Consider the following 15359-nt stretch of genomic DNA (forward strand, 5'->3'; position numbering starts at 1 on the left):
CCATTCATCGAATGACACGTGGGGCGTGTATCTACAAGTCTGACTGAGGTAGTTATTTTTTTCTCTTTAACATGGTTTACTTACATACTATATATTGTCTATGTATTCTAGGCTTGACCACATCATGGCCAATGCTTAGTTATAATTCTTTGTAGGGAACAAGCATACTTAGATACTTATTCTTCGTTTTCAAACATAATATGATTTTGGAGTTCAATTTAAACTCCCAAAATATCTTATACTCCATTTAGGAACAAATGTTTTACATTACTAGCATAGTTAAGGCAAATCATCAACTTTAATAGTCACACCACCTGGTGCTCCTAGCAAATATGGTGCCACAGCTGTTTTATTCCTATTTCTTATTTTTTTTCTCTGCACTCATCAGCTGTGACCCAAACTTTAATGCTCCCCTTCCGCTGCTGTCTCCTTCTTCTCCCTCCTCCCAATCCACCCCTGCCACTGCGCCCCGGAGGCGGCCAGCTTCCGCCACGTCCATCGCCGACGCATCATAGCTTGTCACTAGCCAGGGAGCTGCCGGAGGACGAACAGTCAGAGGCGGCAGCGGCGGCAAGGTGGGGGGTAGTGACTGACAGTGCGGTACCAATACCGCTAGTACTGCTCCAAGAACCCTAGCGGGGGTGGTGGCCGGCGGCCGCCTGGGGTTTCTTTCCAGTCTTCGCTTTCTCGAGAGGTTTGCTTCAACCCTCCGTCCGCCTCCCCCTCTTCTCCTGCCTGGTTCGCATTGGAGCTGCTATATGTGTCCATGCTCTCTGCGACAGCGTGAGCTGTTCCTGGATCATGTTTCTTGATCCAATGCTGTTGCTGTGAGCTCCAGATTGACTCGATTAGATTAGATTGGATTGGACTGAATCCCTTCCCGGGGTAGCGAGGAAGGAAGCGGATCGAATCTTTTCCGGCCAAGGGTAAAGGGGAAAGTTTTGATTTGATTTGACAGGGATATTTTGGTTTCCCTCACTCCAGCAAATGCGCGATTTGGTTTCTCCAATAAATTCCTAGTGATAATACGCGGTGTTGTTGATCTACCTGGCCGTGCGCTCCCAGGAGCAGTGTTCATCCTGGGAGGGGCAGGTAGTCGGAGAGCAGACGATTTCCCCACCAATGCCTTGGCTCTTTTAATTCGCCTCACTCTCACATGAAACTTGCGCCTCAGACATGTTCTTCCCATTTCCTCCTCCTCTTTTGATTTTTTTATGGATAATGATTGCTTCCTGCTCTGTAGTGTAGACCGGCTTATTATTGTTGTATTGTCCTCATTCAGATAAGTATGCTATACTACGCATGTCTGATATTGATCTCGGCTTGTCTTGCTTGCTGTGTTCAGTGAAGTGTGTGCCATGTTCTGGAATTAATCTCAGCTTATCTTTACTGTGTTCAATGAATTTAGTGTCATGTTCTGATATTAACCTCAGCTTATCTTCCTTGATATTAATCTCAATTTGTCTTTCTTGATGTGTTCAATGATGTCCATGCCATGTTCTGATATTAATCTCAGTTTGTCTTCTTGCTGTGTTCAATGAATTGCTTCATTGCATTACATCTAATGGAATGATTGCTAAGCTAGCATTGCATTGCTGAACCTGGTGTGCAGGCTGCTCAGAAATAAAGATGCCGACAGGCGAAAGCCTACGTGCAGAGCTATCATCCAAGACACCGCCGTTTGGTCTGAGGCTGTGGATAGTGATTGGCATCAGTATCTGGGTGGTAATCTTCTGTATACTAGGTTTCATGTGCTTCTGGTCGATATATCGGAGGAAGCCAAAGAAGTCTTTTGATAACATCCCAGTATCTCAAATCCCGGATGTATCGAAGGAGATTGCGGTGGATGAAGTGCGGCAACACGCTGTTGTTGAGAACTACCAAGTGCAAGAGAGCCATGCACTGACAGTAAAAGAGAAACCTCATGATAAAGATTCCGGGAAAATGCTGGGGCACTTGGTTAGGACGAAATCAAGTGATGCTGATAATTTGAGCCAGTGCAGCTCGGTCTACCAATGCGATAGGGCTGGTAGTTCGTATTCTGGTGACGAAGGCAACTCGGGCAATGCTAGGAGGCAGTATACTCAGTATGCAACTGTCTCCGCGTCCCCTCTGGTTGGTCTCCCAGAATTTTCACACCTGGGTTGGGGCCATTGGTTCACTCTGAGGGATCTGGAGCATTCTACCAATCGGTTTTCTAAGGAGAATATCATTGGAGAGGGTGGATATGGGGTAGTCTACCGTGGTCGACTCATAAACGGGACTGATGTTGCAATAAAAAAGCTTCTGAATAACATGTAAGGAACTCTGAATTATATTTGATCTTTGAAACACAGCACTTTCAAAACTTGAAATAGTATGCTATCCTCTGTGTACTGTCATCATATTGACTGTGTTTTGATATGGAACTACAGGGGCCAGGCGGAAAAGGAGTTCAGGGTTGAAGTTGAGGCTATTGGCCACGTCAGGCATAAAAACCTTGTCCGCCTGCTAGGATATTGCGTCGAGGGAATCCACAGGTCAGTCACCTTCACCAATAGATGGCTAGTTATGTTTGTGCTGTAGTAGTTATTTGCATAGGATATGTAACCGATTTATGCACACTTGCACACTAGACTCGCGTGGTGATTAATTCTTCAAGACAAATAAGAACATTCTGTCCTATCAAATATTTTTCTTCGAGAAACTTTCAAATATTTGTAGTCTAATTCAACTTCATCATAATGCATGTGCCAAAAAACACTCAATTTACATACAAAAGTCAGCCCTTGTACAGACATGTCTTCTGCACGACATCTCTTCGTTCATAAATTTTACCGATCACATTTTAATCATTATTAAGAAAATTCTAGTGCAGAATGACTTGCAGCCAAACCCTCAGTAGGGTATCCTCTTAATTTGTTTGATTTTTCCTTTTTTTTGGTTCAGTGGTTCTTATTATGGGCACGGCATCGAAGTTTGTGATCTTCATTCTTAAGCAATATCACAGTTTGCAATTTATAGTTCACAATTGGCAACCCTATTCAATTCTTAGTTCATGTATTAACCTATTGCTCACTAAAGACAGGACACTTTTTAATATCTGGACCATGATGAGTTTTGGGCTAGAAACGCAAAAGAAAAGGGAAAATCTTTTCCTGCCTAGGTTGTTTCCCCTTTCTCATTGGTCACTACAATAGTTTCTTCTGTCCTGCTTACAAAAGCCATAATGGCACCTCAACGCCACCTATCTTAAGTCTCATCAGAGAATTTGATATTGGTAATAATATTGTGAAACCTCTTCCAACTAGCATTGTTGAACTTGGGAATGTGGCGACTACTCAAAACAGAAGTTTTTGATTAAAGAAGGGCTCCTTCATAACAATACTAAGGCCAACAGTGGAATGGCAGGAGGACTGTAGATACACAGGTGGCAAACATGATATGGATAAAAGCACTTATTAGAGACCAATCGAAATACAGGAATGTCTTTTTGGATGAGTCCGGCCACTGTTAGGCATGCACATGTGTAATCAGAGTCAGGCATTCGCCGTAATACTATGGTGGCAAACTGTTGTACTAAACATATACTTAACACAATTCAGGCTGCAACCATTTACCCGAGCTGTCATGAATAAAGCAGTAGGGCTTGGCATTAGCCAACACTGCTTAAATAGCATCAAGATAGAAAGTTATTTGCGAAATAGAGGTGCTTTTAGATCATTCATTGCCAAATAAGTACGGCTTGGCATTAGCCAACGCTGCTTAAATAGCAGCACGATAGGAAGTTCTTTGCGAAATAGAGGTGCTTTTAGATCATTCATTGCCAAATAAGTACGTCCCTGGTGTCTACCTCAAGTATTTTTGACAATTTATCAGCCAACCCACTGTACACATGTCTTAGAAATAAAATTTTGTCTTTCTACTTTTTTGTTTTAGAGACGTATCTAGGACGGTGTGGGCATGCACCAAAACCTGAGTGTATGCCCACACCGTCCTAGATATGTCTCTAAAACAAAACAAAAAAATGAAAGACAAAAATTTATCCCCATCACTCAGGATTTGGTTCTCTTGTAATTGGATATGGGTAGCTGTTCTTTTTGTTTTTATCTAGTTCCTCTCCTCTTAGGCATCCATCATTTTTCTGGAATGTATTTCGCTAAAGAAGCAGATAAAGTTGTCTTAGAACTGCCTGTTGGACTGAGGGTTTTTTGTGAAACGACAACAATATATTTGTGTTCCACTTTATAATAAATTGAAGATACCAGCAACATGCTCCTTGGTTTAACTTCCTATTTGAATATATGTGCATAATTCAGTAGGCAGTTCAAGGTTTCTATGAGACCAGTCTTGGTTTATGCATACACCATCATGATTTGGCTGTTTGTGTTGTGGTGTATGTCTGTACAGCGTGTGAATCTATCTACTTCTTATGCACAGTATGTTCTATGCTTTATGTCATCTTGATCCCATCATTGAACTTCTATTCCAGGATGCTTGTGTATGAGTATGTGAATAATGGAAACTTGGAACAGTGGATCCACGGTGCCATGCGGCAACATGGTGTTCTTACTTGGGAAGCTCGAATGAAAATCGTTCTTGGAATTGCCAAGGCGTAAGAATCAAACCATCCATCTCTTTGCCCCTTTTATATAGGAATAGTTATATCCATCTCTTTGCCCCTTTTATATAGGCATATTTATAGTTGGCCAATACATTCTCTGAAACTAAATGATATACAGGCTTTCTTATCTACATGAAGCCATAGAACCAAAAGTTGTGCATCGCGATATCAAGTCAAGCAATATCCTAATTGACGAGGATTTCAACGGAAAGCTTTCTGATTTTGGATTGGCCAAGATGTTGGGTGCAGGGAAGAGCCATATCACAACTCGAGTTATGGGAACTTTTGGGTATGTTATTGTGATTTTGTAATTTGCAGTACCTGACCTTTTTTTTGAAAAGGGGAACAGCCTCTGCATCAATTGATGAACAAGGCCATTTTTATCGCAGTACCTGACTGTAGTTATGGAAATGTTTGATATTCATATACACTAGCCACTAGGGGATTTGAAATTTCGAGGAGTGAGCTCTTCATTTATTAAAGCAGTTAGCTTTACGGAAGCGCTTAACATTTATTATGTCACCGTTTCAGGTATGTAGCCCCTGAATATGCCAACACAGGTCTGTTAAACGAGAAGAGCGATGTCTACAGCTTTGGTGTGCTGCTACTGGAAGCAGTTACTGGGAGGGATCCTGTCGATTACGGTCGACCAGCTAATGAGGTGAGCATATATTCTACTACCTCAATTATATCATGCATGATCAGCAGTCCATACTGGTGGCCATTTTGTTTGCAGCAAAAAACAACATCTGCTTGGGAAGATAATTTGTTTCAACTGTATGGCTGTCTCACAACATTCATTTAAACCTAGTCCCGTTCTGTTACTTTTGCAACTTTATTTTCTCTGTCGCGTTAACATGTCGGCAGCTGCAAATTTTAATCAACAATGACACGGATGCAGGTGCATCTAGTGGAGTGGCTGAAAATGATGGTTGGCACGAGGAGAGCCGAGGAGGTGGTGGACCGTGACATGGAGGTAAAGCCGACGATCCGGGCTCTCAAGCGCGCCCTTCTGGTGGCGCTGAGGTGCGTCGACCCAGATTCCGAGAAGAGACCCTCCATGGGTCACGTTGTCCGGATGCTAGAGGCAGAAGACGTCCCGTCAAGGGAGGTCGGTACCAGCCATCCTCTGCTCCTCAAACACCGTCACAAGTGAAATAAATATTACACCATTTCCTGGTCATATATCTGAATCATGTGTTCTGACTTTATATTTCAGGACCGGAGGAGCCGGAGGGGCCACGCCGGCAATGCGGACACCGAGTCCAAGGCGAGCTCAAGCGAGTTCGAGGTCAGCGGTGACTCGGGCCCTTCCACGAGATTCCAACCTTGAGAACTGCAGAAACCGAGGGTGGCCAGGCGTCTGGCCGAGAGTAGAGGTAGAAGGTAGCAGCAAGATGAGCATTTCTGTAGGGCATTCATTGCACTTCATTTTGTACTGTAGGCGGTAGAGAGAGCGGAGAGAGCGCGCGCGCACTGCTGATCATCCCCTGAGACTTTGTAGTAGTACTTTTCGTTGGGCGTTCTGTTGCTTGTCGGGGAGCCTGTACAGATTGTTTTTCCTTTTTCTTTTAGGATCTCTTGAATGAACAAATAAACGTATTAAGGTAATTGTTAGTCCTTTGTCTGTATTGTTTTCAAGATGATGTGTATGTTATATTTAGTCAGTGCATCTCATTTTGGGACGATATTGAATTGGATGACCTGAAATGGAGATGCATTTTTTAAGGGAGCCTAAAAATTGAGATGTCAAATGAGGAGTCAGAACTGAAAATATCCATCAGCAAAAAAAATTACCCAAGCCCGTTTCACAAGGCCTAATGTGCACATTGTGGTGATTCCAAAACAAAACGCCGTCAGATATCTTAATGTGGCAGATTTCGTTAATTAAAGAAAAGTGAACACAATGTTGATCAACGTGTTTTTTTTCTAACAAACAAAGAAAAAGTATTGATAACTGAAATGGTGATCCTCTTTTAGGCCAGAGCAAATGACTGGAATGCATTGATAAGAATTACATTTTTTTATTTGTATAATTGCAGGTTTCCATCTCATGTTTCTTATAATTTTAAATTGTGATGGTTTGAAATGGTGATGTAAAATGAGTAACCCATCAAGGGTTCCGTCCCCTCGCCAGTGGCACCGTTGGTCCGCTCCGCCTCCGCTGGCCTTGGGGCCTTGCAGGTGTGGCGGACCACGGCCTCTCGCCGGTGGGAGGGTTTTTGTGCTTTGTTAGGTTATTTTCAGTGTCTTCTTCGGGACGCTGAAGCGGCGGCTACATCCTGAAGTCAGAATAAGATCCTCCCGCCCTATCCTCGCTCCGGTGGCGCGTCTAGCATCAGTGGAGGCCGCGTGGAGTCTGTGTGTCCAGCGGATCTCCTAGAATTCGGTTTGTTTTTGTGTTCGTTGGTGTGGTTTCAGGTCAGTCTCTTCAGATCTATATTTGTCATCTTTTGACGACAATTGCTCCTCTGGTGCGCTGGTCCTTTAGAGCCTTAGCACGGTGATTTCTCGTTTTTCTACTACAACAAGCTTTACTACGACAAGTTTTGCCCCACTCCGGTGATGGAGGGGGCGAGGACGGTGGCGCGCCTCCAGCTCGTGTTAGTGTTTGTAGTCGTTGCTATGTGGTCGAAAGACTTACTTGTTTTTTTTGTTACTTCTGGGGTTTTTTTTTTTTGCCTCACTCCGGTGATGGAGGGGCAAGTTTTGGTGGATTTTTGCAAAAACAAATAACTGAAATGACCTTAACTACTTTTTTTTTTTAGAGAAGTGAACCTTTGAACACATCATAACGTGAATGTTGGATCGAATGTTAAGGAATTGGGCCTCCCTGTGCGCTGACGGCCCAGTAGACATGAACAGTCCATTCGCGAGGCCGGAAATATCTCATCCGTCTCGCCTAAACCCCGCACAGTTTCTCACCCAGGAAGATCCCCTTCGACTCTGTCTTGCCTCGCCATGGCCGCCGCCACCGCCGCCATCCACCGCGCCGCCGGCCCGCTCCGCTCCATCGCCTTCTCCTCCTCCAGGTCCCGCTCCCTCCTCCACCTCCTCTCCCCCCGCCGCGCCATCTCCTCGTCGCCCGCGTCCTTCGCCTACCACCCTTCCGCCGCCGCCGCCGCCGTCCCCAACCACGCTCACCAGCACCAGCCTCAGGACCAGTGGGGGCCGCCGCCTCCCCAAGGACCCCCTCAACAGTGGGCGCCTCAGGGCCCGCCGGCGAACAACTACCAGCAGTACCCGGCTCCTCCCCCGCCGCCGAGGAATAACTACCAGCAGCAGGCGCCTCTCCCGCCGAGGAACGACTACCAGCAGCATCAGGCGCCCCTCCCGCTGAGGGACAACTACCAGCAGCGCCAAGCGCCTCCCCCGCCGGCGAACAACTACCCTTACCAGCAGCGCCAGGCGCCTCCCCCGCCGCCGAGGGACAACTACCAGCATCACCAGGCGCCTCCCACGCCGAGGAACAACTACACGCAGCAGCAGCAGGGGCCTCCTTCACCGCGTCACAGCTACGGCCAGCCACCTCCCGCCCCGCCCCCGCCGCAGCAGCAGGGGCCTCCTTCACCGCGCCAAACCTACGGCCCGCCTCCTCCCGCGCCACCCCAACAGCAGCAGCAGGCACCGCCGCCGCCGCAGCAGCCCGTGGCGGGGCCGGAGGATCTGATCAATCTATGCCATGACGGGCGCGTGAAGGAGGCGGTGGAGCTGCTCGAGAAGGGGGCGCGGGCCGACGCGCCCTCCTTCCACGCGCTGGCGGCCGCCTGCTCCAGCCCGAAGCTGCTAGACGATCTCCGCAAGGTGCACGACTTCCTGCTCCGCTCGCCGTTCCGCGCCGACCTGCAGGTGAACAACAAGGTGCTGGAGATGTACAGCCGGTGCGAGAACATGACGCACGCACGCAGGACGTTCGACCACATGCCCGACCGGGACGCGGCGTCCTGGCACATCATGATCGGCGGCTACGCGGCCAACGGGCTCGGCGACGCCGCGCTGCAGCTCTTCGAGGAGATGAAGCGGTGCGGCGTGCCGCCCACCGCGCGCACCTTCTCGCTGGTGCTCGACGCGTGCGCCAACTCGGAGGCCATCGAGGAGGCGCTGCTCTACTTCGACGCCATGGCCAGGGACCACGGCATCGAGCCGGGCGTGGAGCACTATGTTGGGATCATCGAGGTGCTCGGCAAGTCGGGGCATCTCGACGAGGCTGTGGCGTACATCGAGGAGAAGCTGCCGTTCGAGCCCAATGCCGTGGTGTGGGAGTCGCTGCTGAACCTGGCGCGCATGAACGGGGATGTTGACCTTGAGGACCGGGCGGAGGAGCTGCTGGTCTCGCTTGACCCGTCCAAGCTCAACCCTAAGAAGCTGCCGACCCCTCCTCCCAAGAGGCGCCTCGGGATCAACATGCTCGACGGGAGGAACAAGCTGGGGGAGTACAGGCTGCCGCCCAAGATCGAGAAGAAGGTGGTGAACGAGCAGCGCTACGTGCCCGACACCAGGTACGTGCTCCACGACATCGACCAGGAGGCCAAGGAGCAGGCCCTGCTGTACCACAGCGAGAGGCTGGCCATCGCCTACGGCCTCATCAGCACTCCCGCTCGGACACCGCTCCGCATCATCAAGAACCTCAGGATCTGCGGGGACTGCCACAATGCCATCAAGATCATGTCCAGGATCGTCGGGAGGGAGCTTATTGTCAGGGACAACAAGCGGTTCCACCATTTCAAGGAGGGCAAGTGCTCCTGCGGTGACTACTGGTGAACACGGTTCCGTGCAAGTTGGATCCCATTATCTGATGATTGAACTCTCCTTCTCGTTAGGGTTTCCTGCTGTCCTATATGAATGTATATGTTGACAGCAATAGACTCTTCCCCTCCTTATAGCTATATTTTGTCTATGTTTCAAACGCTTAAGGTCATTTCTAGCTGCTGTCTCGTGGTATGCACCCAGAAAATTATCGCTTGATGCACAAATGGATCACTAGATTCCTTCTTGGTATCGATCATTTATTTAATATAATGTCAGGTTTGTGTATTGTTGGTAGGCAATAGCCAATGGTTACATGATTGTAAAAGGTTCTTTATATTTATCTCTTTTGGATTATTAAGTAAATACCCCAAGACGAGTCTCATATATCTATGCTTGTTTGCACTATATCTCTTTTGCATGATAGCCGACAATCAGATGAGTCTTGCATATGCATGTTCCTTTATACTGTATTTCAGAAATTCAGACCAGTATATGCTGTTGGACTATATCATCTTTGTTGCACCCACTCCTAGTACTAGTAGTACTTTATTTTATGCACTCCCTCAGATTAGTCTAAATTTGGATGTACCTAGACACTAAATCTCATATAGAAGTTTTTAGATTGTCAGATCTAAGACATCCTAGAACATGGGACCGAGGTGGAGTATGTACTATATCTTCGATCAATATATGCTGAAGAGAACCCTAGAACCAGTTTTGGAGCACAAGTTAATATGAGTTTCTGTCCCTGCCTCCCTGGGTAGCGAAGTATTTGTTCTTGTCGGGTGCTTTATAATTGGTGGCCATATTATGCTTTCTTTGCTTTACATATAGCTTTTAGTGCAAGTTTACGAAGTGAGAAGTTGGAGCTGATAAAGGAACTTGATTCCTTGATGGAACTAATGAGCACGAGAGTTTTGTAATTCATGTCAAAATAAAATGTTCTACCTGTGTGTATGTACTGTATGTGGCAATAACAGTTGCAGGAGAATCAGGATAGAAATCAGCCAAGAAGTCCCATGCTATACTTTTAATCTCATCATTTATTTAATGGTAGGAGTAGTATTTGTCCGTTGCTTTCGCTTATGTGAAATCTTCTTGAGTCTCTAAGTAGCTTTCTGAACCAATAAAGCATAGAGCTCACGTGCCAGAATGTGTGTCTTCTAAGCTTCAATTGACATACAGACTAAAGCTCAACGATCGTATTTCTTCACGAAGAACCTATAGGGACTTGAGCTCAAGCAACAACTGTAATATATGTTGTTGTATTTATATTGTATCAGAGGTTCTTAATACATAACCTGTTACATGTACATGTTGTATTGTATATATTGTATTAGAGGATTCTTAACATATCTGGTGTTACCTGTACATATTGCCCTTAGGCCTAGAATTCCACGACTTGCACACAAGCTGTCCCTAATGGGAGTAACAGTTAAGCATCATAATACAGTTAGCATCATAGTATCAGCACACAACAGGGCCGGCAGTTTACATAATGCAGGACTATATGAGTCAACAGAAGCTCATGGGACACAAATGCTGATGAGAATGGCGGATGGTGTCCAGATCACAGCACTGTAAGATCAGTCGCCATGGACGAGTAACGGTCCAAGTCCGTTTTCGGATTCAGATTCATTCGGGCAAAGCAAAACCTAGGGATAAAATAGAAACAGGTCTCAAACTGATGAACAAGTCATAGTTTTCCAAAGTAATTGAAATATAATCAGGTTTGAAACTAGTAGTAGCATAACTGTTGGAAAGAAAAAAGATAGGCTGCAACTTAACATGCTGAGAATTTTCCGCTAAGAAAACATACAGAGATACAACCCCTCAACTCCTGAAATGCTAATATATGGAGTATAACTGAAACCGGCGAGTAGCACACATGCTCCAAAGAAGAAGAAAAAGATGACTTAACATAGTGAGAAATACACTGCCTATTTAAACGCCAGCGTTCAGGAGTATTAACGGCTGAGTAAAACGTTGACCGGACCATCTCAATAAGCAATATAAATATGAATCGTCACACACGGCTTCAGAAGCATTAACAGGCTGCTCTATAGAAAACAGCTAACATTATACCACTTTCATCGGCGTCCTGGGGCTCGAAGGAATGCCACCAAACCTGCCGACCAGATACTTGAAACAAGGCACAAATACAGTGTACAGCACAGCCAGCACAACTGGTGCAGCAACTAGCCAACCGAGCATCTGTATTCAACAAAGGCAACAGTCATGGCAGTGTTTTTGACAGAAAGACAACATGGTGCTCCTTTTCTGTGAAAGAGATAAACTGATGGCGAAGCTTTTTACTAACCGCATGAACGATGCTAAGTAGCACATCTTTTGAGGCATGGCCAGTGATGACCATCTTGAACGCATCAGATGTCAAGGGGAAAGGGTTACTGCCCGTGAGTGCTTCTCCCAAACGTAAGAAAGGAATGATCAAGCTGAGGAAAATGTAATCAGGAAAACACACACTGCCAAACACATTGAATACAAATAGAGAAGATCCGGTAAAGTGCAAATTCACTGGTAGCTATAAATCAATTAAAACATGTCAACTTATAGCCTACATCGCTAGACTTGGTACAAAGGGGCATATATCTGGTGAAAATGCGCTAAATCAATGAAAAGTTGGGAGGTAAAGTTTTCAGTTTTTCGAATAAAGAATAGTGTAGGGGCAAATTCGATGCCATGCAAAATTTCATAGATCAAACCTACTGAAGTTGTTGACATGCAAACGGAAACAAGTACCTTGGAGATATATAAAATACCCTCCCATATAAATTTTTCCTCGCAATATTTGGCCCATGTATGCAATGTTTTTTCCCACAACTATTTTTAATCGTTTAGATTGTTACTTCTATCGCAATCCATGTGTGAGGCCAAACTAAAAAAAAATATTAATTCCCTGAGCAACTTCACACAGCACTAAACAAGTTATAAAAAGGGTACGAGTTGTTCAAGACAATTATACCTATTAATTAGCTACAGCAATGCATTTACAGCAACCACATTTTTGTGAAATAGCATAGTGAACAAAGTGGATTTGAGGCATGGGCACACTGATATATGTTATGTATAATCAAGGTAGACCCTATGAAGAAACCTAGGACGCTAAATTGAAAGGAACTAATTGAGCACATAAACCTGTCCTGTTATGAAAGCTTGATACCTATCTACTTTTACAAAAAAAAATGGTTCTTTAATGCAGAAAGACAAATTGGCTTTTAGTGGTTAAGTGGATGAAAATGGTACAATTAGTAGCAGTCGGAACACCGTAATTTGTGTGGTCTTAAGTGAAAAAAAAAAAGTTTAGCAGTATAGAGCTAAAGTCTGTAGCTTTCGGCACTTAGGCTGGAGACATGTCCATGCGAATATCTTATAAGCGAACCAGACAATGGACTTTGTTTTGGTGTATTTGATGTCGAGCCTGCGCTTACCTTAGCTCGAGAGGAGTAGCAGCCAAGTTGAGAACCATAAGAGTAACGGCATTGCAGCGAGCCCCCAACGCCGCTACAGCAACTCCACCGATAATAACAGTGGTCCCTGCAGATCATGGAAGGGTCAAGAAGTCGCATAAAGTTGCTTTGAGAAATGCTATGACAACTTGACAAGGCTAGCGACGGCGGTAAAACACGCGTAAAATCTCTCGAGCGGGTTTCCTAACCTACGTGTAATATTTTCGGGTGCTCTTACAGCCAAATCCCTACAATCTCCAGGCCAACTTTAGACAGTAGACAGACAAAACACTAAACAGCCAAACTAGTGATTCAGTTAGTGGGCAAAATACAGCAGACAAAACACTAAACAGCCAAATTACAACTTTCAGATAGGAAACCATTGTTAGTTAGTTACAGATGCACGTGAACGGCTTGTAAAAGCATGCTGTTTTCAGAACCCTATCGTTCTCATCAACTACGACGCACATACTACCGCTGTGGTGTGCCGACACGCCACCCAACATGGAAAAACAGGCGAATTCATTTCGGGTTAGGTGGAAAACAGGTAGGAGTACGTGATTAAATGCGCGGGAGGGCGTACCGCAGATGGGGAAGATCCCGATGGTGAGGCCGAGCGCGGCGGAGAAGGCGAGCTGCTTCGGCTCCGCGCCCCTGCAGCAGCCGGAAGACAGGGTAAGGCCGAAACCCTGGCTGTTGCCGGACGGAACGGCAATCGGAAGAAGGCCTGGGCTTACCTCTGTATCACCTGCATCACCGGGTCGACGACCCTCGCGTTGAGCCACGCGAGAACCACCGCCATTTTTGCTGTCCCCCGCTTCGCGCGCGACGGGAGCAACGGAAAGCGCGTGTTCCGGCGGGGGCGGATCCGGATGGGGAAGAACGGGGAGGAGGGGAGGATGACGGCCGACGGGGTAGGGCGACGGGCCGTGGACGCGCGGCGGGGTTCGCGGGCGCGCCGCCGGGGCAGAGGGGATCGCCGGCCGCGAGGAAGGATGAAGGGGAGGGTAGAAATGGAAACTGAGATGAGATTGTCAGGCTCTTGGCGCCCGTGCGGTCACCGGCCGGCGTTATTATTTCCATTCGATATTTCGGAAGCAGGGGCAGAACGGTCTTTTCCCTTGCACTTAAGCGAGGTGCTACGTTTACATTTCGATGGCGAAATTGTGGGAGCGGCAAGCGTGGCAGCCGCGTGTGCCGTGTGCGTGCTTGACGGTGGTCGGTGGAGCAGCATTTGACTTTCTACAATTGTTTTCCAGTTTATTATCTTATTATGGACCATGCTGAGCTTCCTAGGGATTTTTCATGGATCTACCGCCTCCTCTCGTTGGCACGTGTTCAATTCTGTCCCAAGCCCCACAGTTGTTTATGAGAAAAAAGTTTTATTTTTATTGTAGAGTATCAAAATGATTCTACTCCTATAAAAAATAAGAATTAAGAGCTCGCCGGGTATGGAAAATCGCCGGAGATTCCAATTCCACCGGAAACGTCATAGCAAGATTTTTCCCGAGATGGTTAAAGACGTAAAGAAAAGCATTATAGCATTTCGAGAACAACAAATGTACTAGCAAAAAAAGTAACTATATAGCAAGTCGTCGTGGTAAAATCCACAAAAAGAGTCAACGCTTTGCGGTAACATAACCGACACAGAGGCACATGCATGGCAGCCTGGCGGAGCACAACAATGGTCAACGGGGAAGGGTGATGTCCCCCACGTTGGGGCGGTGCGGGCGTGGCCGCGGGAGGTTGAGACCAGGCGGTGGATAAAGCTCACCCTGTTGAATGGGGGAGGCGGCGCTCCTCAACACCGAGGGAGCCGATGCCATCGCGGTAAGGGGAGCTCTCGTTGTTGAGCTTTCATGGAGGTTAACGATGGAGAATAAGCAGCGCAAGCCGGAGAGGAGAAGACCTAGTTGCGGCACCGTGCTTGGCCGATGGCCAAAGAAATGAGGAGAGACGCACACAATGTTAATTGGGGCTTGGAGATCCTTTTTTCCACGGGGGAGTGGATCGAGTATGGAGATCACTACGAATTAACTACTCCTACTTCATGTTCACGGTAACGAAAATAAAATAATAGGTTCAGTTTTGGTTTCAGTGTAGATTTGCCGCTTAACTAAGCTTAAACAGATTCCTTGCATAGTACTACGTGTCCCTTTTCAAGTGCACGTCGCCCACTACGGTAATTGACTAGTTTTTTTTTTTAACAGTAGAGGGGTTTGGAAGACCCCAATGGAGTTATATTGAGACAGGTGGTGGGGAAAAGTCCGGTTTAAACCTGGGTGCACGTGAACCCTAGTTGAAAATGCATTTTTGAAATGTGAAAAAATTCTGAAATAAAAATATCCGGGTACGTACGCATGTTTCATGTGTGCGTAGAAAGTTTTCGCGGAGAAACCACTTTTTTATTTCAGAATCTAAAAAAGACAAAATACGTCACATATATACCGCTATCTAGCCTTGCAAAATTTCACTTTTTGCCGAGACAAAATAAAATGTTTTTTTGTCACGAAACTTATGCCCAGGGCACATATTTGAGA

The 15359-nt window shown here is 46.3% G+C and overlaps 2 protein-coding genes across 2 annotated transcripts; one reads left to right on the forward strand and one right to left on the reverse strand.

The window, feature by feature from the left end:
* The first annotated feature begins 425 nt into the window (after window positions 1-425).
* On the forward strand, window positions 426-9401 carry LOC124706921 (probable receptor-like protein kinase At2g42960). Its single transcript, XM_047238593.1, has 10 exons — window positions 426-694; window positions 1613-2297; window positions 2415-2519; window positions 4472-4594; window positions 4722-4892; window positions 5135-5264; window positions 5505-5714; window positions 5823-5894; window positions 7958-7966; window positions 8219-9401. Exons 2-10 carry the CDS (start codon window positions 1630-1632, stop codon window positions 9362-9364), a joined length of 2634 nt encoding a protein of 877 aa, XP_047094549.1. The 5' UTR covers window positions 426-694; window positions 1613-1629; the 3' UTR covers window positions 9365-9401.
* Window positions 9402-10589: 1188 nt separating this feature from the next.
* LOC124706920 lies at window positions 10590-13678 on the reverse strand. Its single transcript, XM_047238592.1, has 6 exons — window positions 13557-13678; window positions 13403-13473; window positions 12802-12907; window positions 11673-11805; window positions 11438-11566; window positions 10590-11007 (listed from the first exon to the last, which is right to left on the reverse strand). Exons 1-6 carry the CDS (start codon window positions 13619-13621, stop codon window positions 10939-10941), a joined length of 573 nt encoding a protein of 190 aa, XP_047094548.1. The 5' UTR covers window positions 13622-13678; the 3' UTR covers window positions 10590-10938.
* Between the last annotated feature and the right edge of the window lie 1681 nt (window positions 13679-15359).

This window comes from Lolium rigidum, chromosome 4 (assembly GCF_022539505.1).
Source record: "Lolium rigidum isolate FL_2022 chromosome 4, APGP_CSIRO_Lrig_0.1, whole genome shotgun sequence".
Lineage (NCBI taxonomy): Eukaryota > Viridiplantae > Streptophyta > Magnoliopsida > Poales > Poaceae > Lolium > Lolium rigidum.

Excerpts from the sequence above, each read along its gene's own strand:
- LOC124706921 (XM_047238593.1), top strand. The coding sequence starts at position 1,630 with ATGCCGACAGGCGAAAGCCTACGTGCAGAGCTATCATCCAAGACACCG. Across the intron at positions 4,893-5,134 it reads CGAGTTATGGGAACTTTTGG|GTATGTAGCCCCTGAATATG; the intron begins GTATGTTATTGT and ends TCACCGTTTCAG. Across the intron at positions 5,265-5,504 it reads ACGGTCGACCAGCTAATGAG|GTGCATCTAGTGGAGTGGCT; the intron begins GTGAGCATATAT and ends ACACGGATGCAG.
- LOC124706920 (XM_047238592.1), bottom strand. The coding sequence starts at position 13,621 with ATGGCGGTGGTTCTCGCGTGGCTCAACGCGAGGGTCGTCGACCCGGTG. Across the intron at positions 13,474-13,556 it reads GTGATGCAGGTGATACAGAG|GGGCGCGGAGCCGAAGCAGC; the intron begins GTAAGCCCAGGC and ends CGGCTGCTGCAG. Across the intron at positions 11,008-11,437 it reads CCAGGACGCCGATGAAAGTG|GTTTTGCTTTGCCCGAATGA; the intron begins GTATAATGTTAG and ends TTTTATCCCTAG.